At 41.4% G+C, this 26,592-nt stretch overlaps 2 protein-coding genes across 2 annotated transcripts; both read left to right on the forward strand.

Annotated features, from left to right (window-relative positions):
- The first annotated feature begins 2,436 nt into the window (after positions 1-2,436).
- On the forward strand, positions 2,437-3,795 carry MYCFIDRAFT_212014 (uncharacterized protein). The gene has a single exon (XM_007931070.1). The coding sequence runs from the start codon at positions 2,444-2,446 to the stop codon at positions 3,512-3,514; it is 1,071 nt and encodes a 356-aa protein (XP_007929261.1). The 5' UTR covers positions 2,437-2,443; the 3' UTR covers positions 3,515-3,795.
- A 369-nt stretch (positions 3,796-4,164) lies between these two features.
- MYCFIDRAFT_212015 (uncharacterized protein) lies at positions 4,165-5,406 on the forward strand. Its single transcript, XM_007931071.1, has one exon. It carries the CDS (start codon positions 4,573-4,575, stop codon positions 5,293-5,295), a length of 723 nt encoding a protein of 240 aa, XP_007929262.1. The 5' UTR covers positions 4,165-4,572; the 3' UTR covers positions 5,296-5,406.
- Positions 5,407-26,592: the final 21,186 nt, after the last annotated feature.

Consider the following 26,592-nt stretch of genomic DNA (forward strand, 5'->3'; position numbering starts at 1 on the left):
CGCGGACGCGTGCGAGTTTAGGAAGGCCGCTAAAGGTAGTAGTAGTAGAAGGTCGACGTTAGTAGAACTAGGACAAGAAACACTACTATTCTTCGAGCTAAGTGCGAGTTAGTACGCGTACGTCGAACAGCTATACGCGGCGGTCTGTTTCGAAGAGAACGAGCCCTTTACCTTCTAGTAGAAGCTAGCGATTAAGCGCCTATTTAGCGCTATCTATCTAGGCTTCGAGTTGCTAGACTAGAACCGTATTCGCCGTTACCTATTGCCGAAGTACTTCGCGAAGGTAGAAGAAGCGGTACTCGAGAAGATAGCGTATAATAACGAGCTGTCGCTTTAGATTAACGGCTCGACTAATAAGAATAGAATAGGGGTAACAACGCTCTTTATTATCGACTCGACTAGTTACTATACCTTCGAAACGCGTTAGATAGAAAGCACTAACGAGAGCGCGGAAGAAGGCGTACGTTAGACAAAGGCGAAGTATAAACAGCTTACTACTAGTAACCTCTCTCGGATTAGTACTATTATCTTCGATATTTGCGAGGTTAATATAAAGATAATAAGGTTGCTAGAAGCAGACCCTTTACTAAGCTACGTTATTATAGTGCCCTGCGACGCCTATAGCGAATGTCTTTATATAAAGGACATCTTCCGAGAGCCCTCAATCGCGGCATTCTATAGTAAAGTATTATACCTATATACTACCCTTACTCGGAAGAAGGCTATATACTAGTTACTTAAGCAGTACTAAAGAGCCTGTTACGATAGCAAGATATATACTATAACTATATAGGGCAGCACCCGATAGGCGACAATATTAGGTGTTTATAAGTCTATTCGCCGTACTAAACACGCCCTTTAAGACCTCGTACGCGACCCTCGCTATTTACTAGATTATAAGGCCGTTTCTTTAGTAAAGGACTAGAACTTCTAGACCTAACTTAATGCTATTATTTAGGTACTAGAGCCTCTAAATAACTAACTCGTTCTCGTATAAAGTAAGGCTTATACGCTCGAAAAAGTAATACCTAGCTAGTATTAAATAAAGGCGGATTTAGAGCGACTCGTAGACCTAAAGAACCCTCTACTAATCCGAGAGATAATCGACGGTATAGAATACGTCCGCCTTACTCGTAAGAACGCTCGTACTATAACTAGTTAGTAAGAGCGCTTTAATCGTTAGATTAATAAGCACTACTAGGCAGCATACTTCCTTAATCCGGCGACTTTAGTAAAGCCAGATAAGAGGCAACAAGAACAGGTTATTGCGGCCCTTCGGACGGTTATAATAGACGTTGCTAAACAGCTTCAGATTAAGAATAAGTACTACGACTTTATCCGTAGAATAGGCTTCTTCTTACCGTTAAATAACTGCTAGACTCTGTCTATAAAGGGCTTCTAGTCTAACCGCTATATAGTCGCTCCTATATTAGCCGAGTACGCGTTACGGCTTTGCTTAACGACCGCTAATATAGTAACTGCTAAGCGGACCTTCTTAGTCCTTCGGCTAGTTTAAATACGACTAAGATACCGCCTTATAATAGAGCGGTTAAACTAGTTAATATTTATCTACTTTAATAGCTGTATTCTACGCGCTTCTAAGCAACCTGTAACTAAGAAGCGGAAGCGTACTGCTTAGAGCTAGAGCTAGCAAAAGAGCGACTTTACTAAAGAATAGATATACTAATTTAAAGCGGAAGAATAGGAGGCTATATTTAATACTATAGTAGAGCTCTAAGAAGCATTGTCTACCGTAGTAAACACTACTTTAGACAATGTAATAGACAGCGAGAGCGAAGATCTAGAGAAGGTCTATAGATATATAGATATTAGCGACCTGCTAGCCTAAATTAGCTACTTTGTATACCTAGATTGACACCTTTCCTAAGTAATCTATGCCGGATTTCCTACCTCGGTTATATACCTACGTGCTAACAATATTGTTAGCACGCAAATGCGTGCTAATTATTTTAAATCGCATAAGCGCTACCTACGATTGAAGAACCCTAGCAAGGGCGTATTGGCTGTGAGCGCCGATGGCGTTTGCCTCGCGATGCACAGCCAGGCAGAATATCAGACAAACGATATAGTTGTTGATCAAACGCACAGGGGCCACAGGATGTCGACAGCAATATGCATTTACGATCTTCAAAGCTGTTCGGCGTCGGCGATTCGATACGGTGTCTAGAACTAACGAGAGTCGCCGACCACGCGATTCGTGATGTGATGCATGTGCGTTCAACAACACAAGTTCGAGGGTCAGCCAGCAGAGGAGAAGCCAGTCGGAGGCGTGTGGTGGATGAATAATACTTTCCATCCGCCAATGCCAAGCATTCACCTGCCTCTGCCTCGGCTCATCCCCAACCGCTTCCATCCGTATAGGCGCATAGCTTGCCCGTCCACGAACACCACTTTCACGATTGGTAATATGACAAGCGACAACATGTCGAATGGCAAGCCCAAGGTAGAGATCCCGGCATGGCAGCGAGCTGGCGCTCAACCCGAGCCAGCGCCCGCCGACGACCCCGTCCACAGCCAACCGCAACACGAAGAGAACAATGATAGCACTCCGGCCGAAGCGAAAGATGATGTTCCGGATGAAGTGGCCCCCTCTGTAGCAGCTACCGACCATGCACGAACCGAAGCATCTCAGCCAGAAGAGCAAGCCGAGAAGCAGCAAGATGTCACTCAGGCCGAAGACTTCGAAAGCTTCAAGTCACGACAGCAACAGCAGCCTGTCCAGCAGAGTGCACCGCCACCGCAGCGACAACAGGAGCGACCGCCGCCTATTATCACGTATCCCGAATTTTTGGTAGAAGCTCAGAAGCCTCCTCCTCTAGTCACTCCTGGCCGAGTGCTGAATGCATTGTACGCGGGAGGGGCTGTTGCTGCAGTCCTGTATGGAGCCAGCAGATGGCTTATTACACCAATGGTAGACGCGCTATCTGAGTCGCGACACGACCTCTTCAGCCACACGCAGACCAAGATGGATGAGTTCAACGAGCGTCTTGCAAAGATCGCGAGCAAAGTGCCAGAGTTCAAGGCGGATCAAGCCGAGTTCGATGATGATAACGCAAGCGATACCAGCGACCCAACGGAGCTTTATCATCGAGATATGGGCACGCAGACATCTCCCCCGCAGACCCCGAGTCCAGCGACGGGAGCAGAAGTCAAGAGAGATATGGTCACGCACGCAGAGGACACTCTTAAGATCATAAGAGAGCATATCAGTGAGCTGGCAGACGGCTCAGACAAGGCAGGCGAAGCGCACAAAGATAGACAGGAGAGTGTCAACACCCTGCGACATTATCTTGATGGCTTGATCTATGGCGCTGCAGGTGTTGGCACTTGGACGCAATCTGAAGATGCCATGACGATGAAGAAGAATGGTACAGACGCTGATGGCAAGGATGGCATCGAAGAATTGAAGAAAGAAATCAGAGGCGTCAAAGGCGTTCTGCTCAGCGCAAAACGCTTTCCAGCTGTTAGCAGGCCTATTGGCGCAACAGCATAGTCAGCGTCGAGCGATGCGTGAAGCTGCTGCCGCCAGGTGTGTAGCAGGTAGGACCAAACCAAAACCGAGCTGGCCAAGAAAGCACAAACCGTCTCAAGCCGCGGACTGGAAGACCAGCTGACTTGTGCGCGCCCATTCGTCATATATCTGAAGTGGTTGACGTGGTGCTTGAGCCACTTCCGCTTCTGACACCAGATCTCGTCGACATCATCACCAAGAATCCAACCACATCCCTGTCGCCGCAGATTCGAACAGCATCAGATAATGCAGCCACTAAATCGTGGGAAGATTGCTATCCAGGTTGACCGGCACTCCTGTTCGTAGCCACAATGTCAGGCCTTCCGACGATCGTTCTGGACAGGACCTTGACTGGTTTATATGGCAAACATCCGCATACGATAACCGCTCACATCTACTGTGGTGTCACCAGTGCTTCAAACCTCAGCCCTGACTTCCCACGCAATCTCAAGTATATCTACCTGGAGGCAGCATTTAACGATCCGCAACATGATGTCAGTGACGAGAGTGCACGGCGATCACTCGCCATCAAGATGCTTTCACTAGTGCCTCAGCGAGATTCATTCATTACTGGTTCATCACCAGTCATATTTCTCCATCTGGGCCAGACAGAGAACGGCAAAGCACAAGACAAAGAGGAACAGGCTCGAACACCAGCCGTGCTTGATCAATCGCAAAGGCCGAACGTCCTGTTCTGTCAAGGACCGCTTGATGTGCACCACATCAACAAGCAGCACAATATTTCTAGCGTCACATCCAGAGTCGTTGTTGATGCAGTGGCCGAAGCAACCGACAACCCTCCCGGACGCGGATTGACCTCGCTTGTCGAACTTGACAGGATCTGGTAACTGAACTCGAAGGAAGCTCTTGCCAAAAGTGGGCTTCCGACACCGAAAAGTACTGTTACTGAGTTAGAAGAATACGAGGATGGAGGCAAGTTCTGTACCCCAGGCATCGAAGACAGTCTCGATCAAAGTCCTTTTGACTCTCGAAGGCCATCCGGATACAATGTTTGGGTGGAGCAGCAAGTAAGCGCCATAATGACCGACTTGAGGAAACATCCTTTGCCAATTGTAGTGAAAGGCAATCAGTCGTTCGGTGGGGCTGGCACCTGGGTGCTTACAAGTGAGGAAGACCGAGAGAATTTCATTGACGACCTCATGACCGGAGGCCTTCTTCGGAAGCTTCTCAGCTACATCACCGCCAGTAATGAGCACCTCAATCTGGGGAAAGTGGTCATTCAGGAAGTCGTACACGACCCTGTTCGAGATGTTGGATTGAACTTCTTCGTTAAGGCTGATGGCACATCGGAGTTCCTGGCTGCTTCAGAGCAGATGATCGATCGTGTAAGTAGTGCTTGGATCGGCAGTACCATCGACTATTCTGAGCAGGACAAATGGCGTAAAGATCTTGAGCCACGCATGAACCAGATCGGTTCCTGGCTCCACGAGCACGCTTATGTTGGACCCGCCGGCGCCGATATCCTCGAAACTAAATCCGGAGAAAGGCTGATAGTGGATCTGAATGTGCGAACTACGGGATCGCTGTGCCTATCTCTGCTCAGCAAGCACTTCACAAGTCGTGGGTTGAATGCCGCTTCATCTTTCTCCATCACTGTTGAGCAGGACCGAGACCAATTCATTGATACTTGGCGTGATAAATTTAAGGAGGGGCGCTTTATAATAGTGGCATGGTATCATGAGGCTTCCCTGGGCCAGAGCTATGCGAATGTGGTCATTGGAGCGGAAGATCAAGCGGCGTAACCGGAGGTCATCGAAAAAGCGCGAAGCATGGGTGGCAGCGTGACGTTTTGAGAAGCTGACCCTCGAACATTATTTAAGCCTCCGACACTTGAAGACTAAGCTCGGCTACCCACAAGCTTGACACATGTTCCGTTTTCACCCGACCATGAGAGTCATATTGCCCTGCCCTTTTTATTAGGTATAGAAAAGTGAACGTAGACAATAGCTATCTCTCGACCCGTAGCTTAGATCTAGATCCTCCTATTTATACGAGCCCGGGAAGAAAGTGCGTTAGATACAGCGCGAGGCTACGCGATACCGTAGCTAGTACTTATCTATATACGTAGACCTATAGTCGCTACCTTTATCCGCCGCTATATCGAATAGCTATTAGAAGCTATACGGAAAAGTCTAGCTCGACCGGAAATATAAAGACATCTTAGCCTCTCTTAGCGAACACTACGCGATACCTTAAATACTACAAAATATAACGCGTTAGCTTAGTTACATAATAGGCACGTAACTTCTTAGCTTAAAGAATTTTCTATACTATATTTTAGACTATAGAAGAGATAGAATATAGGCAATTAATAAAGCTAATTCAACCGCCGGCAATATAGTATTACGTAAGTAATCTACTACGCTATACGTAATAGTTATAAGCCCGGATTTAATCCGCGGTATTAGAGACTTCTATAGTAGGAAAGAATTTTCTATTCTACGAGACCTTTAATAATCGATAGTCTTAACGGTACTATAAACAACAACTATTTAAGCTTCTATAAGCCTCTATAATCGCTTTAAAGCAACGTTAGTATATCCTTAATAGCCCTCTTATTAGCTAGCCGCCTTAGTAGTAGCAAGCTTATTGTCCTTCGTAGACTAAACGACTAGGATCGGTAGTTTAAGCAAACTAAGACGTACCTAACTAGATATAAGACCTAGGTCCTTACTAACCTATATTCGACTAAACCTACTAAACTAGTATAACCCCTTCTTCCGGAGTTCGATATAGAACAGTTAACTTATAAGTAACCCCCTATATTAGGCTAGAGCAAAGCTTACTAAGGAATACTTTAATATAAGGAAGGCGGAGTTTAAACGCTTTAGGAAAGCTCGCAATAAGACAATTAAATATCTAGCTACAACTATAGATATCCGCTATTACTTAGAGATTACTAATCCTAATATAGACAATATAGCACTAACTATACGGCTTATCCTAACTCGATTAAAGAACAAGCTTGCACCTAATATGCAATAGCAAAGAACGGCTCTTAGCAAGGAGCTATAACGCCTTATAAACTCTAAGCAGGTAAAGGACCCTAAGCACTAGTATAAGGAATAGCTTAACCTATACAAGACTATAAAGCGTATACAATACCCGGAATTTAACAACTTAGTAACCTACCTATATACTATAGTTACAAATATAGATAAGACCTATAGCAAAGGCCTCTATATAATATACTAGGTAGGTCTATCGGTTAACAACTTCTATTAACTAATTAGCATAGTACGAGAATATACCTACAATATACTAGGTACCTCTACGAAGAAGGGTTTATCTTTTAGCGTTATCTACGAAGAAACAGGTAAAGCTAGTACTAATACCGCTCTATAAGCTACGGACGACAACGACAAGCCTAATAAGAATAAGGGCCGTAGTAATAGTAGCAACCGTATACCGAAGACCTATACTAAGCTTACTAGCGTAGGCGAAAAGAAAGCTTATAAAAACCGCGGCAAATGCACTATAGTAAACTACCGCCTTCGAGAATAGGTTAAAGAGAGGATAAGGACAATAAGTAGAAAGGAAAGCTAAAGTACTTTAAGGCCTACCTACGCAAGAACAAGGGCTTCTGCTTAAGACAAGCTAAGTTCTTTAAGGACCTACTAGCTATTAAGATTGTATAGCAACACTATAGTTTATCCTCTTCCTCTAATAATAGAAATAATACTAGAATGGGCAATAGATCAGACAAAGTCTTACTAGCCTGTTTCTTTAAACCTGATACTCTAGACCTATTATCTTTCGCCTTAGTTACCCTTATACTAACTACCTATCTATTAATAGCTACAAATAGGAGTAAGAAATAGAACCCCTTTATTGCCCTAATGTACGATAGTAGATCTAACTGCAACATTGTTAACTACCCTAGTCGCTTTAACTTTTAGGCAATATTTATTCTACCGCGAGCTACTATAGCAACAGGAACTAGTTATAATAAGGTTATCGCTATCGGAAGGGCATTCTTTACTATTAAGTTAGTAGCTAACAAACCCCTAACTATTAAACTAAGGGAATGCCTCTATGTCTCTAACTTCTATACTAATATTGTTAGTAGGGCGATTTTCTACTACCGAGGGTTTAAGTATAATAAGCTTAATAATGTTCTTTATAACCTACAAGGAAAACCCCTAGTCCCTCTTATTAGACCGGACAACTATATACCCTATTTCGATATTACCTATAAAGTAGACGGTAAACCTCCGCTCGAATAGCTAATAGGGGATAAAGGCAAGCTATACCTATACCCCTTCTAACTGTCTCAGTTATTGGCAATAACTATACTATTAGCCTACGTAATAGCTCGTCGCTCCGTACGCCTACTACCGCTAAGGAAGCTTACCCTTAAACAAATATATAAGGTGTTTAGATATCTCGGCTCTAAGAGAGCGCAAGAGCTTATAGATAGAGTTGATAGAATAACAAGAGATTGCGCATATAACAATAAAGTACTAAGAATACTGCTTTGTCCGATATATATATAAGCAAAGGGCAAGAGGCTTATCTCTAGGAGGCTAAGGCACTATAATATATCGATATTAACTCTATATAGATATATTGTAGCCGACTTAATGCAACTAGATACGGCCTACAATAGCGACTAGTACATCTTTTACGTATACGACCTAAATACTAGACTTCACTTTATATAGACAATTAGTAATCGCTAGGAATTAACTCTCCTATAATGCTAGAACTAAATAGCTACCTTCGTACGTAGTATTAGACGAGATATTATTTGTTTGTTATCTAATAATAAAGGAGGTATATTAGGCTTTCGGTTTCGATCCTATCTACGTAATAACTATACCACTTAGAGGCTAACAGCCCTATATACATTAGAATAGGACCTAGCTAAGCGAGCAGGCCGTACTATTATTAAGGTAGCTCGAGCCTTAATAATATACGCTAGATTTCTATACAACCTATAGCTAGAAGCAGTTTATACAGCAACCTTCCTAGCTAATAGGTTACTAAGATTACGCACAGCTAACCTACCGATGCGTACCCTATACGAGATTGGCACTAGCTATAAGCTAAATATAGCCTATATCTACTAGTTTAGAGCAAGGGCATATCTAGTAATCTACGGCATAGAGACAACTAATAGCAAAAGGAAGGCTATACTACTAAACACTATAAAAGTAGCCTTACGAACCTATATTAGATACCTATATAGATACGGGAGACACTCTATCTATCGGATATAGGTACCCTTACGAATAATAGTGCTACGTATAAGAGACGTTATATTTGATAAGACCAAGTTCTATAATAGCTATAATAACGACCTAGGCGTTATTATAACTAACTAAGAGCTTGCAGAAGAATATAGTAATCTCGAAGAGCTATAAGTACCCGCCTCGGAGTATTAGTTTAACGAGCTTCGAGAAGCCTACGATATACCTCTAGACCTTGTTAGGTTTAGAGCTAAGGGGGTAGATATACTAATAGGGCCTAGTCGACTTATAATAGTTAATAGGCTAACAGATAACCCTATTAGACTAGGACTACTACTACCTTAAGAAGAACTACTAGCACTAGCTAAGCTATAGCTTATATAGGTACCTATATAGAAATAAGACTTTCTAATTAATCTACGCGAAATACTACAATCGCGTAATAACGTACTAAGTGAATTAGTAGAACTAACTATTAATTAGCAACCTTAACAACCTAAGAACGATGCTAGCAATAAAGCCCCTACTAACAATGTAGACGCACTAGGTTATATAGATAATATAGACTTCAACTTGCTACGTACTAAGCTAGCTAAATTACTAATGCTAATTGAAGCTGCTAATATATCTTATCGTTACTTACTAAATCTAGGCGGTCCGCACTACCGTATTAACAATCCAAATAAGAGACAACGAGTAGCCGCGATCCGCTATAATGTTAGCAATCGAGAACAGGCAAAGCACCTTCTATTACTTAGTAGCCTTTATATAGCCGCCGAACATAAAGCACGCTCTATATAGCCTCCTCGATCGAGTAAGCCCGATATACCTAATTTACTAGGTCTACTACTACTACTTCTATACGACGAGCATAATTCAAGCCTTATACCGAAGGTCTTAGACCTACTAGTAGAGCTACGTAACTAGCGCTAAGTATTAAAGAGTCGGTTTAAAGAATAATAGATACATACTATAGGAGTTGAATTCAACAAGGCACTAAAGATACGTACCTTTAAATAGGTAGATCTAAACACACTAGATAAGCCTAATCTTCTACCTCTTACCTAGGTATTTAAATACAAGGGTAATGCTAATAGCCGACTAATTAAGTTTAAAGCAAGAGTATATACAAGAGGGGACCTTTAGAAGAACACACACTTAGACACCTATGCCTTAATACTAGCTGTACGAGTCTTTAGAGCTCTTATAGCTATCGTAGCTAAGTTTAACCTAGAAGCTAAGCAAATAGATACAGTTAATGCCTTCCTTAATCCTATATTCCTATATACGCTATACCTTAGGCCGCCTAATAGATTTAAGTAGAAGGGCAAGGTATTAAAACTAATCTAAGCGCTCTATAGTCTATAGGAGTTACCTCGGCTATAGTACAACTACTTTACTATAACACTAGAGAACAAGCTCGGTATACAACCTATTAACAATGTAGACTGCCTATATATAGATCTAGACAAATAGGTATTTATCTTCTTCTACGTAGACGATATAGTGTTGCTATATTACTATTAGCATAGATAAAAAGCTCTCAACCTTAAGAAGAGACTAATAGAGGAGTATAAGCTTAGTAACCTAGGGAAGCTCTTATAGTTTCTTAGTATTAAAGTTATACGTAACAGACAGAATAGGAAGCTATAGTTGTTACAAAAGGCATATACTAAGAAGATAGGTTAGCGTTATAGAATTGATCCTAAGAATAGTAGGCGAGTAGAGGCACTATTGCCGACTAGATACGAACTATACGAGAAACCCTCTAACAAGGAGACTCGTTATATAGACTTATTAGCAATCCTAGCCTACTAGAGTCGTATAGGTTCAATTAACTTTGTAGCGGTTCAAACCCGGCCGGATATAGCTAAGGCGGTTTCTATACTATTAAAAGCCGTTTAGAATCTACGGCAAGAAGATATAGCCGCTACTAATTAGTATATTAAATACCTGCTATAAACAAAGCACCTATGCTTAGAATACAACGCTAATAGACTAGCGATTACTGCTTATTTAAGCTAACAGCTTTATAAGTTTTACGGGGCTTCTAATGCCTTATATAGTAACTATAAAGGCACTAGATAGTCGTTAGAAGGATGGATATTTAGCTTGTTTAACGGACTAGTCGATTAGAAAGCAGTACGGCAGTTAACTGTTACTAAATCTACGACTAAGGCTAAACTGCTAGCCGCCTTATATACAGGTTTAGAACTAATCTAGTAGAAGCGCTTCTTTAACAATATTAGCCTTACCTTAGATAGCCTTCCTATAGTATACTGCGATAATATATAGACTATCCGCATTATTAAGGCTAATACTAGTAAACTAGACACGAAGCTCTATAAGGAATAGTAGTAAGGGATAGTAGGGTCTCTATCGTAGAACGTATAGAAAGACAAAGTATCTAAGAGGTAGCTAGGGTCGAGGGGAAGAAGTAGGCTCGGCCTGTGCTAAGCTACTAGCGCATAGATGCCTTAGGCATCCCTAGTGAATATTGCGAGGGCGTTCGTAACAGTATCCCCCCTCTCTAAAAAGGAGCTCCTACGACGCCTTATACTTTATAATTGCCTATTATCTAATAACTATTATTTCTATTACTAATTCTATTGCTATAAGTCGTACTATTACTATATACGAGCATTGTCGGAGCGGTAGTTAGTCCGTTCTATAGGCGCGCGCGAGCCGCGCGACAATCGCTCGTATAGGCGCGAGCCTTACGCTCGCGAGCTAATAGCCTTTCGTAAACCTTTATTATATACTATAGCGACTGTCTCTATAGAGTGCCTAGAAGCCGCTATATATCTACCCTAAGTGCTTAAAGCTAGGTCGGCGTTTAGCTAGCCTTACTTACTAGAGTGCCTACCTCGTAGAGTTATTACCTTATTGTACCTTGCACTCGGCTCTTTAGTGTCGAGATAGCTGTATTAGATTACTATAAGACCGACACCCTGCGGTTAATAAAGCGATAGTATATCCTTAGGTAGCTTAGGCTTGTCTAGGTATCTCTAGTAGAATGTAGTCGTATAAGTAGGGTATATTAGTAGGTAGATAGGGTAGTAGTAGGTACGAGTAGTATTCGATAAGGAACTAGGAGGAGAGGGAGGAAGACAGGCAAGTTAGCCTATTGCTAAGCGCCAAGCCCTGCCTAAGGCACTAAGACCCTAGCTTTACTCGAGCCCGGTTACATACTAATTACGTATAACCTCTTTAGCTCTAATATACGCTTCCCTTCTAAAGGCCGCGCCCTCGTAGCCTTTCTATATTCTAATCTCGACCTCTATTGCTACTAACTTAGTAGATCTAATAAGCTATCTATTCCGCGCTAAATTAAACACTTAACTACCTAATTATGTAACTATAGTAAACCTCACCTCTAATACAATACAATGTATAACTCTAACTGCGCTATCCTTGTATATAATAAAGTAAAGGGATATAGAGCTATAAGAATCGAGGGCTATCGACTAATTATAATACGGGCGCGTCTTCCCTACTATAATAGGTAGACGCACGAGGTATTATAGCCCTACCTCCGCTCTAAGTAATGTCGTTCCGAGTTCTTTACGTCTACTCTAAAAGACCTAGAAATGTCCGCTCCGAGGGTTTGTCCGTTCCGAGGGTTGCTCTTATTATTACGAGGGCTATTATTTACTATCGTAGTTTCGCTAGCCCTAATTAGTTAGGTTTAGTAGCCTTTAAGTGTTAACTAATTACCTCTTTTTAAAAAACTCAGTTCTTCTAGTTTCTATAGGTAAAGGCTATTATAAGTGTAGTAGTAGAGGTTCGCCTCGCTTAAAGGGTCGGAAAGATCGAGGAGTAACCTATTATCCGCAAGATCGACCCCGGCTAGCTTAGCTCTATAGTTTTTGCCCTTAGTTAGTCTATTAGTCGCTCAATCTTTTAAGCGGCTTAAAGTATTAATTAAACCTTTAACATACTTAATCTTTTGACCTAGTATAGTGCCTTAGGCTCGTAGTATAGGTAAGGTTGTGTCTGTAGGCGTAGCGATAGCAGTAGGTAATGTTAATAATAGCGGCGCTAGTCGTCTTAGCGCCGACTTTACCTTGCTTCTAATTTCCTTCCTTAACTAATAACAACTCGGCAACACCGTTACTAACATAGCTGTGTCCTTCCTTTCTTAAACAGCAACACACTCTGCAATACTGTTACTAATATAGCCGCGCCGGCCGCCGGTATACTACTAGCTCGTAGCGCGATACTATTATCTTCGATAGAATAAAGGAACAAGAAGGGCGCTAAGAGAAGGGTCTTGTAGGGTGCGCTAGTAAAGAGGTAGATTCTATAAGAGAGCATACGATTAGTTAATGCGCTATAGCGCGCTAGTTAGCACTCGGTGCGCGTTTATTAGTGCGCGTTTACTATAGTAGTGTAGTCTTATTGTCCTTTATTGCTAACAATTGCTTGCCTCTAATTAGTTAGCTAATAGCACCCTAGGGGTAGTATTATTCCTAGGCGGCATTATAGGCCCTTAGCCTTCTTCTTGTTCTTTATACTAGTCTAATACTTATCTAACAACTTAGTTATATTTTTAAAAGAGTCTTTAGCCTCCTACGAGTCCTATTTAGACGAATAGCCTTGCTATCTTAATAGGTACTCCTTCTTGCCTTTCCTAGTCCGATGCTATAGGATACGTTCTATAGACTATAGCTCTTTACTATCGGCTAAGACTTCTTCTAACTTAGTAGGCGCTTCGTCGCCTTCGCGCTAGTAGTATAGTTTAAGGAGGGAGATATAGAAGGTATTATAGATAGTGTAATAAGGTAGAAGCTATAACTAGTAGGCCTGTATAGAAGAGCCCTTAACTTCTCGAATACGGAATAGGCTAATGTATCTTAGTGCGAGCTTAGGCCTTGTTTTGCTATTAGGTAATAGGTGTTTGCGGATACGGAGGTTCTTAGTGCTTAGCATAACTATATCGCCTTGCTTAAAGGTTATTAGCGTATAATGTTTGTTATAGTAGGCCTTCTAATAGGCCTAGGCCTTTACTAGTTTGTTAGCTATCTTAGCGTGAATTTCTCGCATCTTCTAGACACGTTCTATTGCCGCTAGCGTTTCTAGTACTTAACGCGCTTCCCTTTCCTTACGCTCGGCCTCGAGCGATAGTAGGTCTTATAGTATAGCGGCGTTCTAGCCTATTATAGCTATATAGGGTAAGATCTTAGTTAATAAATGTACACTGTTGTTGTATACGAATTCTGTAGGCTATAGGAGGTTAACCTAGTCGTTAGGGTTCTCGTTAATGTAACTGCGCAGGTACTGCTATAGGGTAGCATTCTGCCTCTCTGTTTAACCGTTAGTCTGTAGATAGAAGGCTGTTAATAGCCGATACTTCAGTCTTAGCTATAGGTATATTTCGCTCTAATAGTACGATGTTAGTATCGATCTACGATTAGATACTATCCCCTTAGGGATCCCCTAATAGGTATAGAAGATATTGTTCTATAGCGCTTCTGCTATATTAATAGTAGTCTAATCCTTCCGCGCCGGGATATATCGAGCGCCTTTAGTAAATCGATCTACTATAATAAGGATAGTATTATATACATCCTTGCTGCCCCTACGCTTAGTAGGCGGAAGGCCTATAATAAAGTCTATTATAAGCTTAGTAAATAGCTTCCTAGGAACAGGAAGTGCAGACAACTCGCTAAATAGTAAGTGCTTTAGTGCTTTAACTCGCTAGTATACTATATAGGTCTATATATACTCCTTTATATACCGCTTACTATTTAGCTAGTAGTATATACGCGATAGTAACTCGTGCGACCTCTCTATGCTATAGTAACTAGCGAGTTTACTATTATAGTGCCTCTTTAAAAGTTCTTATCTAATCGATTGTTTAGCGGGGATATAGTATCTGCCCTTAAACTTTAAGTAACCTTTGTCGTCGATCGACTAACTATTACTCTTACTAGATCGAGTCTTTCGCCTACTTATAAGCTTATTAATACGTTTGATAGCAAAGGCGTCCCTCTACTAAGCCCGTAATAGCTTATCTATAAACGATTGACTATCCCTATTTACAAGGTTATTTAATAGCACCCTCGCTATCGAACGAGGTACGCATTATATATATCTAATAGTACTAGTAGCCGGAACTACTACAACCTCTTCTATAGTGCTATCGCTATATAGGCTATTACTATAGATAGCAATGTCTTTAATCGAGTTATTATAGCTCGAGCGATCTACGTCCTTTCTAACGCACACTAGAAGAACGACAACTCCGCTATAGTATTTGTTGCCGCCGCGGGGTCCGGAAGTCCGCTTATCCTGCGCTTACTTATTAACAATACGGGCTATAGCAATCTTATACTATAGGGTTAGAAACAAAGAATTAATATGTTAGGTCTCGCTATCGTAATTAGGCCGCCTCGATAGGCTATTAGTAGGGTTACTTATACCTAGCCGATATAATATATTAAAATCGAACCCGGCGAGGTAGACGGCCTATCTAGCCTATCGACCTATAACCCTTGTAACCTTAGTAATGCTACGGAGGTTGTTATAGTCTGTATAGACCTAAATTGTATGCTAAGCACTATCGAGATAGTAGCGCTAATGTTTAAAGGCCTCGATAATAGCTAGGAGCTCTTGCTTGTAGGTCTCGTAGCGACGTTTAGTATTAATTATCTTCCTTAAGAAGAAGGCAATCGGGTGCTAATAATAGTCCTTATCCGATTGTTGTAATATAATAGCTAATATAGCAAACTATAAAGCGTTAGTCTTAATGCGGATTAGTTTGCTTAGTACGAAGTAGTATAATAAGGGGACTTTAGCAAAACGCTTCTTCAAACCGTTAAAAGCGGCCTATGTTTTATTAGTCTATTTGAACTCTCTAGACGGGTTAGCCTTAGTTTTAGTAAGCTTAGTTAGGGGCATTATATGCCGTAAATAGCCCTTAATAAAGCGACGATAGAAATTAGCGAAGCCGAGGAACGACTACAGTTCCTTAATTAACGTAGGAATAGGCTATTTAGTAATAGTTTTAATCCGATTAGGATTAGCCTTAATACCCTTAGTTAATACGAGGAAGCTAAGGAAGGCTACCTCCTTAGCGGCGAAGGTGCATTTAGAAGGCTTATAATATAGTCTATAGGCTCGCAAGCGATCGAGCACCTTACGGACTATAGCCTAGTACTCTGCAATATTAGGTAAATAGGTATAAACTAGGATATCGTCTAGGTAAACTATATAGAGGTAGTCTAATAGGCCTAATAAGGCCCGATTAATATAGGACTAGAATATTGTAGGGGCGTTAGCTAGCCTAAATAGTATAACTAAGTACTTAAAATAGCTATAACGAGTGTAGAAGGCTGTTTTCTATTTATCGCCCTTGCGAATGCGGATGCGATAGTATACATCCTTAATGTCTAATATAGTGTAGTAGTAAGCGCTAGAAAGGCGGTCGAGGGTCTTATTAATAAGCGGGAGTAGATAGCGGTCTTTAATAGTAATAGCGTTAAGCCTACGATAATTAATATATAAGCGTAGGCTACTATCCTTCTTTAGTACGAATAGGATAGAGGCGCTAGCAGGACTGTTACTATACCGAATACGACTATTGGCTAGGTTTTCTTCTAGGTACTTACGTAATATAGCAAGCTCGCGCTTACTAAGGTTGTAGAGTAGTCTAAAAGGAACCTCTTTGCCCTCTATAATATTAATCTTATAATCCGTCTCTTTGAATATAGGCAATGTCGATGCTAGGTAGTATTTAAACACCTCGATATAGGTCTCCCTAATAGTCTAGGGTATACGAGCGAGCTAATTAGGGTCTATACTATTAGGAGGCACAGGTTCGTCGTTATTACTACCGAGTAGGTCGGTAGTAGGATTAGCTAAGGCGGAGGCTAGTGTTAGGTTGCTAATAAATAGGACCCTAATATCGTTAGGGTACTCGCTAATATTAATATGTTTAATGTCCTCTTTCCTAGCGATTCTAAATCGCTACTTCTAAACGCCTAAGTCTATAGCTATAGCGTAGTACTTAAGAACAGGGTTGCTAATAACAATATCGGATAGGAGGCTGTCTATGTCTACTACGTAGGCAGTAAAGTCTAGCAGGCGCTTATTGCCGAGGTCGTCTTTTAGAACTATAGGAACATAGTAGGCTCTATAGGTCAAGTGCCGAGCGTTATTAAACTAAGTAAGGGTTAGCATATTAGTTCTAGGCAATTGTCGGAGGTCTAATTGCTTGGCTAGGCGGTAATTAATAAGGGCACTAACTGAATTTCCTAGATCTAGTATAACCTTAGTTTAATAGTTAGTTCTATACGTATCCTATATAAGACAGGTACGTATAATAGCTAGCACAATATCGATAGTTTTACGCCGTACAAGGCTAACAGTTAGTGCGACGCCTAATCTTTTTTCGAAGGTTAGCCTATAGGGGTAGCGTTAGCCGCTAAGAGGTACTTTCGGTGTTTAGCGGAAGTACGATTAATTCGGGCCTAGTCCTTAGGTTTGTCGCATTAGCCTAGTAGATAGCTAGTGCTATTATAGTTAAAGCACTTCAATCCGGTTAGTAGGTTGCCGTAGCTGTTGTTGCTGTTATTAGCCGAGCGGTTAGCATTATAGGGATACGAGCCCCTTCTATAGCCCCTATCGCGGCCTCCTCTATATAGCCGCCGGCTACGGCCTCTTCTACGGTCGCTGTTACTATTCCTATTATTAGCGTTGTTGTCTTAGTAGGAACCTTAGTTTCCTCCGCGGCTACGATTGCTACGGTTAGTACTAGCTAGTCGGATCCTCGATTTTAATCGTTATTAAAGCTAGATAGCTCGTTCGGCTATTTCTACTTCGACTATAAATTGAATACGTGTTAGATTAGCCTGTTCGAACACGCGACGGCGGTCTAATTCGAGAATAAGCTCCTACCTAAGCTTAGGGCGTATTTCCGAGATCTATATAGAATTAGTCTTAGCCGGAAGGTTATCCTCGAGGGTCTTTAGATAGGCCTTGAATAAGCGATCGGCTCGAAGATATAGGTCCTAAGCATGTTATTGCCTTAGTATAGGGTTTCTAAGGGTATCTAGTATAATAGTTTTATAGGTCTGCTACTAAACAGCGGTCTAGTCGTCGAGGGAGTCGAAATAGTTATCCTATATGCGCTTTAGGTCGCTATTGATGTACTATATAGCGGGTACGACTAAGGAATAGTCGTCTAGTAGCGCTCTTAGTGCATTGCGCTAGTTAAGTTCACAGTTACGAATATAGTCGTTATACTGCTTTCGACTAGAGCTATTAAATACGGTACAGTCCTTAAGTTTAGTATCCTTCTTTTAGATAGGTAGTAAAGAAGGTCCTGCTATTGGTTTAGCAGTAGTTGTTAGGGCTTCCTAAAGGCGACGGAGCTCGAGGAGGTTATCCTTTAGCTACTATTCTTAATATAGGGCAGTAAGCCTATTTTAAGTAGCTTCTTAAAGTCTCCCTAATAGTTGAGGCCTAAAGGCTAGTTAGCTATATCGTCGATTAACAATGTTGTTAAGAATGTCGTTAATAGGCAATTCCGGATTATTACCTAGAGTTATAGGTTCTTCTTTAGCAGGCTCTCCGGTAGGCTCCTTAGTAGGAGGCACTTTAGTAGGTGCTCTAGTAGGCACTTTAGTAGGCACTGTACTACTAGCGTTATTATTGCTAGCGCTGCTAGCGGCGCCGCGATTGTTGTTTCGTAATAAGCCGGCTATTATAATAAGGGGTAGCACTAATAATGTATTGTAGCCCCTTATAGTGCGGATATAGCGGAATTAGCGAGTATCGGCCTAATATGCTTAACTTAGTATAATAGGCCGTATAGAAGGCCTTGCTTGATAATTAGTACGGTTGTTTTAATAGAGTAGTATGTATAGGTCCTATTCTTCGGGCATAATATAGTTAAATCGATAGTTTCTATAGCTATACCGCTAAAAGCTTAAAATAAGGACTATCTAGCTGCTACCCTTAAAGGGTAGATCGAATACTATATAAGTAGGGTATATTAGCAGGTAGATAGGGTAGTAGTAGGTACGAGTAGTATTCGATAAGGAACTAGAAGGAGAGGGAGGAAGATAGGCAAGTTAGCCTATTACTAAGCGCCAAGCCCTGCCTAAGGCACTAAGACCCTAGCTTCACTCGAGCCCGGTTATATACTAATTACGTATAACCTCTTTAGCCCTAATAAGTCGCTAGCTCTTCGTAGCCTAGTAGCAGTCTATTATATCTACGCTAGTCGATAGTATTATCTATCTAATATACCTTATACTAAAGGTTGCCGTACCTTATCTTCGCGTTAAGAAGAGCGCGTACTTCCTATTCGTCGTACTCTTATTCTCCTTCGCGCGCGATAATTACGGGTTCTTGTCCTATTGTCGGTAGAATTTAGCCTAGTAGCGGGTTAGTCGCTACCGGACGGAGTAGACTTATATAGAAGGTTAGGAAGAGTCTACTTATTAAGTCTAGAAGTTTTAGCTAATAGGCGCGATTGCTATATCTAACTAGTTTAATAATTTCGAAAGGACCGAGCTATTTAGAGTCGAGTTTCTTCGATAGCCGTATAGTGCGGAAATAGCGAGTATTAAGAAACACCTTGTTACTAGGTTTGTAGTCTAGTACTAGGTTGCGGGTCGCATTTGCGTAATCGGCGGTCCGTACTTACGAATATTAGTATGCGGCTTGCAGGTCCGCTAAGACTTGTTTTATAAAGATACTAGTCTTACGTATCCGGTCTACTAACCTATCTGCGGCCTTAATCTCTTAAAGCTAATCCCTCGTTACTTGTAGACGTAGTACAAGATCTCTTTCCTTAATATACATTCGGGGATACCTTCTAGTATTAGCAAAGAACGGTATAACACCGGTGCTAGTTGCTTTATAGTTGTTAAGTGCGAACTTAGCGTTAGGCAAATGCTTAACCTAGTTATCCTAAAGGTAAGTAATATAGGCCCTAAGGTACTGCTTAAGGGTTTAGTTTATACGTTCGGATTGCCTATCGGTCTCTAGATAGAAGGCAGTTGAAATGTTCTGCTTTTAATCTAAGCGAGCGGCTAGTCTTTTATAGAATGCGCTCGTCTATTACGAGCCTCTATCCGAGAAGGTAACTTCTAGCACTCTATAGTGTAGGTAGACGTCTCGATAGAACAACCGCGACGTATGTTCGGCTTCTAGAGAATTTGTAGGTAACAATCGGACCTGCTTAGTTAGTATATCGGTAACCGTTATAATATACCGGTAGACAATGTTATCTACTTTATACCTACTAGTAGGGAGATCGATAATAAAATCGACGGCTATATATCTCTAAATATCCGGAGGAGTCGGGTTAGCTAATAATGTACCTTAATAACGTACTCTCGATACTATAGATTGCCGACAAGGAATGCAGTTACGAATATAGCGGGCGACTATCGCTCGTATACCGGGCTAGAAGATCTTCTATCGAATAATCAAGTCGAAAGTCCTATATAGGCCTTAGTAGCCTGCTACCGGGATATTATAGTACTATCGAACGACCTATATCCTAAGGTTCTAGTAATCGGGAATGTATAGCCTATTGTTAACGTATAGTCTGCCTTCTTAAATCGTATATTCGTTGCTTGCAATCTTCTATCGCTAAACCTAGGCGTTCGCTTTGCCTGCCTATAGATCTGCGGCTAATCGCGTAATACGACTAGCAATCGAAGGATATAAATATACTTCGGCAAGCATTGTTATAGCAAGGAACGGATTATCCCCCCCCTTAGGCGGGTCTTCTAGGATAGGCACGCTACTATCCGAGGAGTTATCGTCGCTATCCGGCTACGGCGGTAGCTACTCTTCCTTATTACCGGGCATTAGTGCTACTACGGGCTCTAGTTCTAGTTATGTTTCTAGCTGCTTAGTAGCCCTTTGCGCGCGGGTTTAGATTGCGAGGTCTTTAATATCCGGCGCTATCTATAGAGCGTATATCGCTACGACGTCGGCGTTGTCTTTTACGTACACTTCCTATACGATATCTAGGTTATACGGCTTTAAGACTAGCTGGTTTTGATGCTAGTAACGAGGGTTAAGTACTAAACTTAGAATGTCTTAGGAACGCCTCGTTAGACTGTTAGGCTTCGTGCCTTATACTCCCGGGCGATAGGTAATTTTAAAGTTGAACTGCGATAAGAACTTAGCCTATCTCGCCTACCTACGGTTAAGTTGCTTTATTGTTATAAACCACTCTAGATTCTTATAGTTAGACAGTACTCGAACCCTATTTAGGGCGCTTATAAGCTCCGGAGTCTATTCTTTAAAAGACTTAACTATAGCAAGCAGCTCCTTATTATAGATATTATAGTTCAACTCCTCTAAAGTTATCTTCTTAGAGAAGTACGTAACGGGTCGAAGAATACTATCCTTGCCTATTTATAACAAGATAGCGGCTTTAACCTAATCGGAAGCATCTGTTTCTAACTATATATCTAGTTCTAGATTGTAGTATACGAGTATAGGTGCTTAAACAAAACGCTACTTAAGCTCCTCAAAGGATGTTTAATATTGCTTAGTCTAGACAAATTTAACATCCTTCTTTGTTAGTACTACTATTAGTAACACTATACGTAAGAAGCCGTTAATAAATCTCCGGTAGAAGTTTGCGAAGCCGAGGAAGGCGAGGATATCCTTAACGTTGCGTAGAGTTTGCTAGTTGTTAATAGCTTCGATCTTCGTAGGGTCTATTTCAATTCTACCTAGGGTAATAATAAGACCGAGGAACTTGACTCTCTATATATAGAACTCGCTTTTGTCGATATCGACGGGCAGGCCTACGTTAACGAGTGCCTATAGCACTCGCTAGACGTGCCTCTCGTACTCTTCTAGCGTCTCGGAGTAGATAAGGATATCGTCTAGGTAGACTACGACAAAGTCGTCTAGAAACTGCCGTAACACGCTATTTAGGTGTCGCTAGAAGGTGCTAGGCCTATTATACAACCTAAATAGTAGCACTATGTACTTAAACAGCCTATATCTTATTAAGTTGTTATAAATGCAGTTATCTATTTATCTCCTTTGCGTATACGAATATTATTAAACGTAGCGACAATATCGAGCTTAGTAAAATACTTAGCTTTATATAGCCGGTCGAGTGTCTCCCGTATTAACGGGATAGGGTAGCGGTCCTTTAATATTAGGGCGTTAAGCGCTCTATAGTCGACATATATACGCAGACTACCGCCTAGTTTCTTAACGATTAGGAGTAGTAAGGCGCATTCTAAACTAGATTCCTTTATCGTACCTTTTCGCAGTTTATCGTTAAGATACTTACATACTACACTAAGCTGTTCCGGATTCATCGGATACTGCTTCTTATACGGTAGTTTCGTGCCTAGCTAAAGGTTAATAGCATAGTCGTTCGGTCTATAGTTAGGCATCTTAAACTCAGTTTTATATCGGAAGCCGTATATAAGATAATAGAGAAACTTTAGCAGTTTATCTAGTAGAACAGTCTTCTTACTATCGTCTATAAATTTCTCTATATCCTCTAGACTTATAGCTATAAGACTCTCTTCGTGCGCAGATATATACATTGCTTAGACAAACTCCGTCTTGTCTATATCTAATTCCTCGGCAAAGTAGGTAACTAGGTCTTTAATATGCTCTTAATTGGGTAGTAGGTTATTAGGCTAGATAGCGAAGATTTTATTAGTTGCGGCCGATCCTTGTCTACGCGCTCGTTTCGCTATTCTATAGAATGCATCTACGCTAATAATTTAGATATCTTCTATTAAGTTAGAGCTCGGCGTTCTTAGCTAAACCCGTAGCTTCTCGTGCTTAGATACGGAGATAGTATATAGTATTCCTCCTACATTGTGATTTTCGCAGTAGTAAGGTTTGTTAAATAATATAGTTCGGTTAGCAAAACTAATATTAGGATCGTGTTCTTCTAGCTAGGACATTCCGAGTACAATGTCGTACTGCCTAAGGTCGGTAATGTAGTATAGAGCTTGCTTAGTATAATCTCTAATAGAGGAAGTTACTAGAGCTTGCTAAGACATCGACTTAATCGTGCTATTAGCTAACCGAAGAGGTCGCTACTAAACGAGGTCGAAAGATAGTAAATTGTAATTGCGTACGTAACGGGGATATATAAAACGGGAAGTCGTACTAGAGTCGATTAATAATCTTACATTTAGTTCTACTATCGCATTATTGACTTTAGCTAAGCAAACTAGATAATCGCCGTACTCGGGCCCTGCTTCTAATAAGTAGAGTCGCTCTATTGTTTCTTCTTTAATAAATCCCTATTAACGTTAAGGTGCCTTAGGAGCGCGACTTAGCTCTAAGGCTAGGCATTTCCCTACTAAGGAGTGCCGAAGGTATATAGTAGTTAGTACTGCTGCTAATTGTTGTACGGCGGGTACTACGGCTAAGGCTAAGCGAAGTAATTCTGCTACTATAGCTACGGAGTAGAAGAAGTAGGTAGAGTAGTAATTGCTAATAGTTCGGGGGTTATAGCGTTCAATCCTGTAGTACCGCCCTTCTACTAAAGGTACTCACTCTATAGCATCTCTCGGTTAATGCCCTCGACGAACTTATAGCGTCCCTTAGTATCTATATTAAATATACAGTCTTTAGGGTTGCTATAGTTAGTCTTGCGACAACGGAAACAGAGGTTTCGAGCTACACAATCGGCTTTAATAGCGTCTATTATCTTCTCGACTTTGAATTTTATAGGAATAGTACGGGCAGGTAGGTTAGTAGTCCTACCTCCCGAGCTATTACCTCTATTGCCGCGGCCGCGGCCTCTATTGCCGCCGTTACCGCTATTGCCGTTATTGTTGTTATTACCGCCGCTATTGCCTCTACTATTGCTCTAGTTAAGTTCCTTAATTGTAATCTAGGTCTGCTGCTTACATTAAGTAGTAGCTATAAAGACTACCTAATCGTTATAAATGTAATCTTCTAGCGCCTTCTAGTATTGCCTATTAAGGCGCTCCTAGTATTTATAGGAGGTAAGAGTCTCTTATACTTGTATAGTAGAGCTTAAGAAGCGAACTAAGAATTTAGAGAATGTCTCGTAGTCCTTCTAACGCAGGCTACGGAAGTCGGTAGCAGCCTTAAGCTCTAAGTACTATACTCTATATATCCTATCGAGTTCCTTCTATATTTCTTCCTATAACTTCTAGCGCATTAAGTTCTCGGGATTAGTGTAGCATTCTATTAAGTCCTAAGGGCCGCCCTTAGTGCGGCTCTTTACGTATTTTATTAACTCGTATAAAGGAGTCTAAGGGGTATAGGTATTCTTAATCTTAGCGAAAATGTCGCTACGCTAAACCTTGTATACCGGGTCCGGGTTCCTAGCTAGTAGAGCCGTAAACTTCTTAGGATTAGTCTAGCGAGGGTTTGTAACTATAGCGAAGCGGATGTTATATTAAGTAAGAGCTAAAGGAGCGATCGAAACCGCTCGCTACTGCTGTCCTAGTGCGGCTTAAAAACCGCCTATAGGACCGTTTACTCTAGGATTAAAAGCGGGTAGCGGACCTCCTACTCCGGTAGCCGAAGCAGTGCCTCGAGGACGCGGCAAAGGATAACTATTAGCGTTAAAGCCTAGTTATACTAGTAGTAGAACAGTTTGCTTCTAGTTCTACTAAAGTTAGTTAATTAAGGTATTCTTTTCGACGATTTGCGCTTCTAAAGCAGTTAGCTATTGTTCCTGCTCTTCTAAGTCCTTATTAAGCTATATAATACGTCTAGAAAGTCGATTACCGAGGGATTTCAGCTTCTAGTTATAAGCTGTAGTAAGCTTACGGACTGCTCTATCGTAGACTTCTTATAGTTAAGTTAGGTCGTAAGCGTGTTCGATTGTAGTAAAACAGTTGTTAGGACTATAACTGTCTAGTAAGTAGCAGTTCTTATAGTCGCTAGCTTCTACTAGATCCTAAGCTAGATTATCTATCTGCTATTCGAGCTTCTATTTCTCTTCCTATAGTGCGCGGTAACGATCGCTAGAAGAGCTAAGTAGATTACGAAGAGTCGAGAGCTTAGTCTCGAGATCGGCGCATTTCTACTCTATTAGTTAACGGGCATCGCGTACCTCGTCTCGTACCTACTAAGCGGCGTCTCGCTCGGTATAATATTAATTACGCGCTCCTCGTACCGCGTTACGTTCGTTAAGATAACGCTACGCAAGTTTATCGAGATTAGCCGTATTGTTATAATTCTATATATTCTTAAGCTTATCGTAGGCGTTGTTACGCTCTTGTCGATAACGTAATATCTAATCCTTTAGATTTACAATATCTTCTAGGTATTGCTTGTTTTCGCGTTTAACTCGTATATTTAACTCGAAGCATTGCTTCGTAATACTATAGTATATCTTTAGCCGCTTTAAGACTACTCGAAGGAATTCCTTAGGCCCGACTACCTTGTACTCCTCTAGATTATAATCTTATACTATATACTCGCTAGTGCTACGATAGTCGATCGAGTCGATGTCTAGTACTCTATTGCGTTTAATATCTAGTATTATTAAGAAATCGATACCTCGTCTATCGTCGTCGACTAAGCTATCGTCTTTAAGCGCTTCTCGAATAAGCTTATTCGGAGACTCGCTAGACCTAGCTAGAGGCGGTAGAGGTAGCATTATATTCGGTAGTCGCGGAGGGCCGAAAGTAGGTGTGTGTTACGGTTACTCGCGACAGATCGTTAAGTGACTTCTTATTACGTGCAAGCCGAGGCTTCTTTAGAGAGGCTAATACAAGCGGGAGGCAGAGACAGAATAATTAGTACAAAGGTAATTCCAATTAGTAAGTAGGTAACATAAGTTAAACGCCTCGAGCTATAAGGGTATTCCGGCGTTCCTAAATATAAAGGAGATATCTTATCTATAGTCGTAAGCGACGTAAGCGACGCTATCGCTCTCGACCGCTCCTATCGCTTCTAGTAAGATAGAGCGATAGCTTAGCCTACTAGTCTTAGCGTCGCTCTAAGATTATATAAGGACTCTAACTAATTAGATCTGTAATACTATCCCCCTCCTTAAGCGGAATAGTCCCTTATTCCGGGACTTTCTAATTCTAACTTCTTTGTTATGCTAAAGTTATCTAAGGATTTGTCTTCTCGCTAGCGTAAGGAAAATATCGCAAATAATATCCTCGCCGACTGCCTTAAAATGCCGATTCGCTGCTTTTATTACGAATAGGCCGGTAAACCCTATAAAGTCGATCTTCGTTCCGGTCGCTACTCCGAGTGCGCCCTATACGGCTAGTCCTATAATATATAAGTTACTCGTATAGAGTATAAAAAAATCCGGAAGGCGCGCCTAAAGATAGCTAAAGATCTCGAAGCAGCCGAAGAGGAGGAGGACCTCTTTACGCGGAAGCTTTTCGAGTATCGCGTAAAGGTCCGTCGCTTACGTAAATCGCTACGTATAAAGGAGGATCGGGAGATATAAGCTCTTAAGGCAGAGGAAGCCTCTATTTAATAGGCGGAGGAGCTCGAAAGAGAGCTAGGCTCTTCGCCTATAGAGCCGATAATATTCTCGTTACCTGCTAACGAGCCGTTTCCCCTAGATAGCCGATTATAGATATCGCCTTATAACTAGAGTCGTCTAGATAGGACATCCTAGCCTATCTCTAAAATCCCTAGTAGGAGTGCCGAGAGTCTAGTGTCCTAAAGGTATATATTTTCAATATTTCCTATCTATTTTATCTTCTAGCTAGTTAGTCTAGTAGTATAATTCTTAGCTATAAAAGACATAGTTGCTAGGTACGCTATTAGAGTCCCCGCTCCTCGAGCTATACTGCCCTAGGTCGTTAAGAACTCTAAGGCGCTATAATCGATAGGGTCTAAGAGGTCGTAGGTTCAATTCCTATACTAGTTATTTCC

This window comes from Pseudocercospora fijiensis, assembly GCF_000340215.1.
Source record: "Pseudocercospora fijiensis CIRAD86 unplaced genomic scaffold MYCFIscaffold_7, whole genome shotgun sequence".
In the NCBI taxonomy this organism is placed as follows: domain Eukaryota; kingdom Fungi; phylum Ascomycota; class Dothideomycetes; order Mycosphaerellales; family Mycosphaerellaceae; genus Pseudocercospora; species Pseudocercospora fijiensis.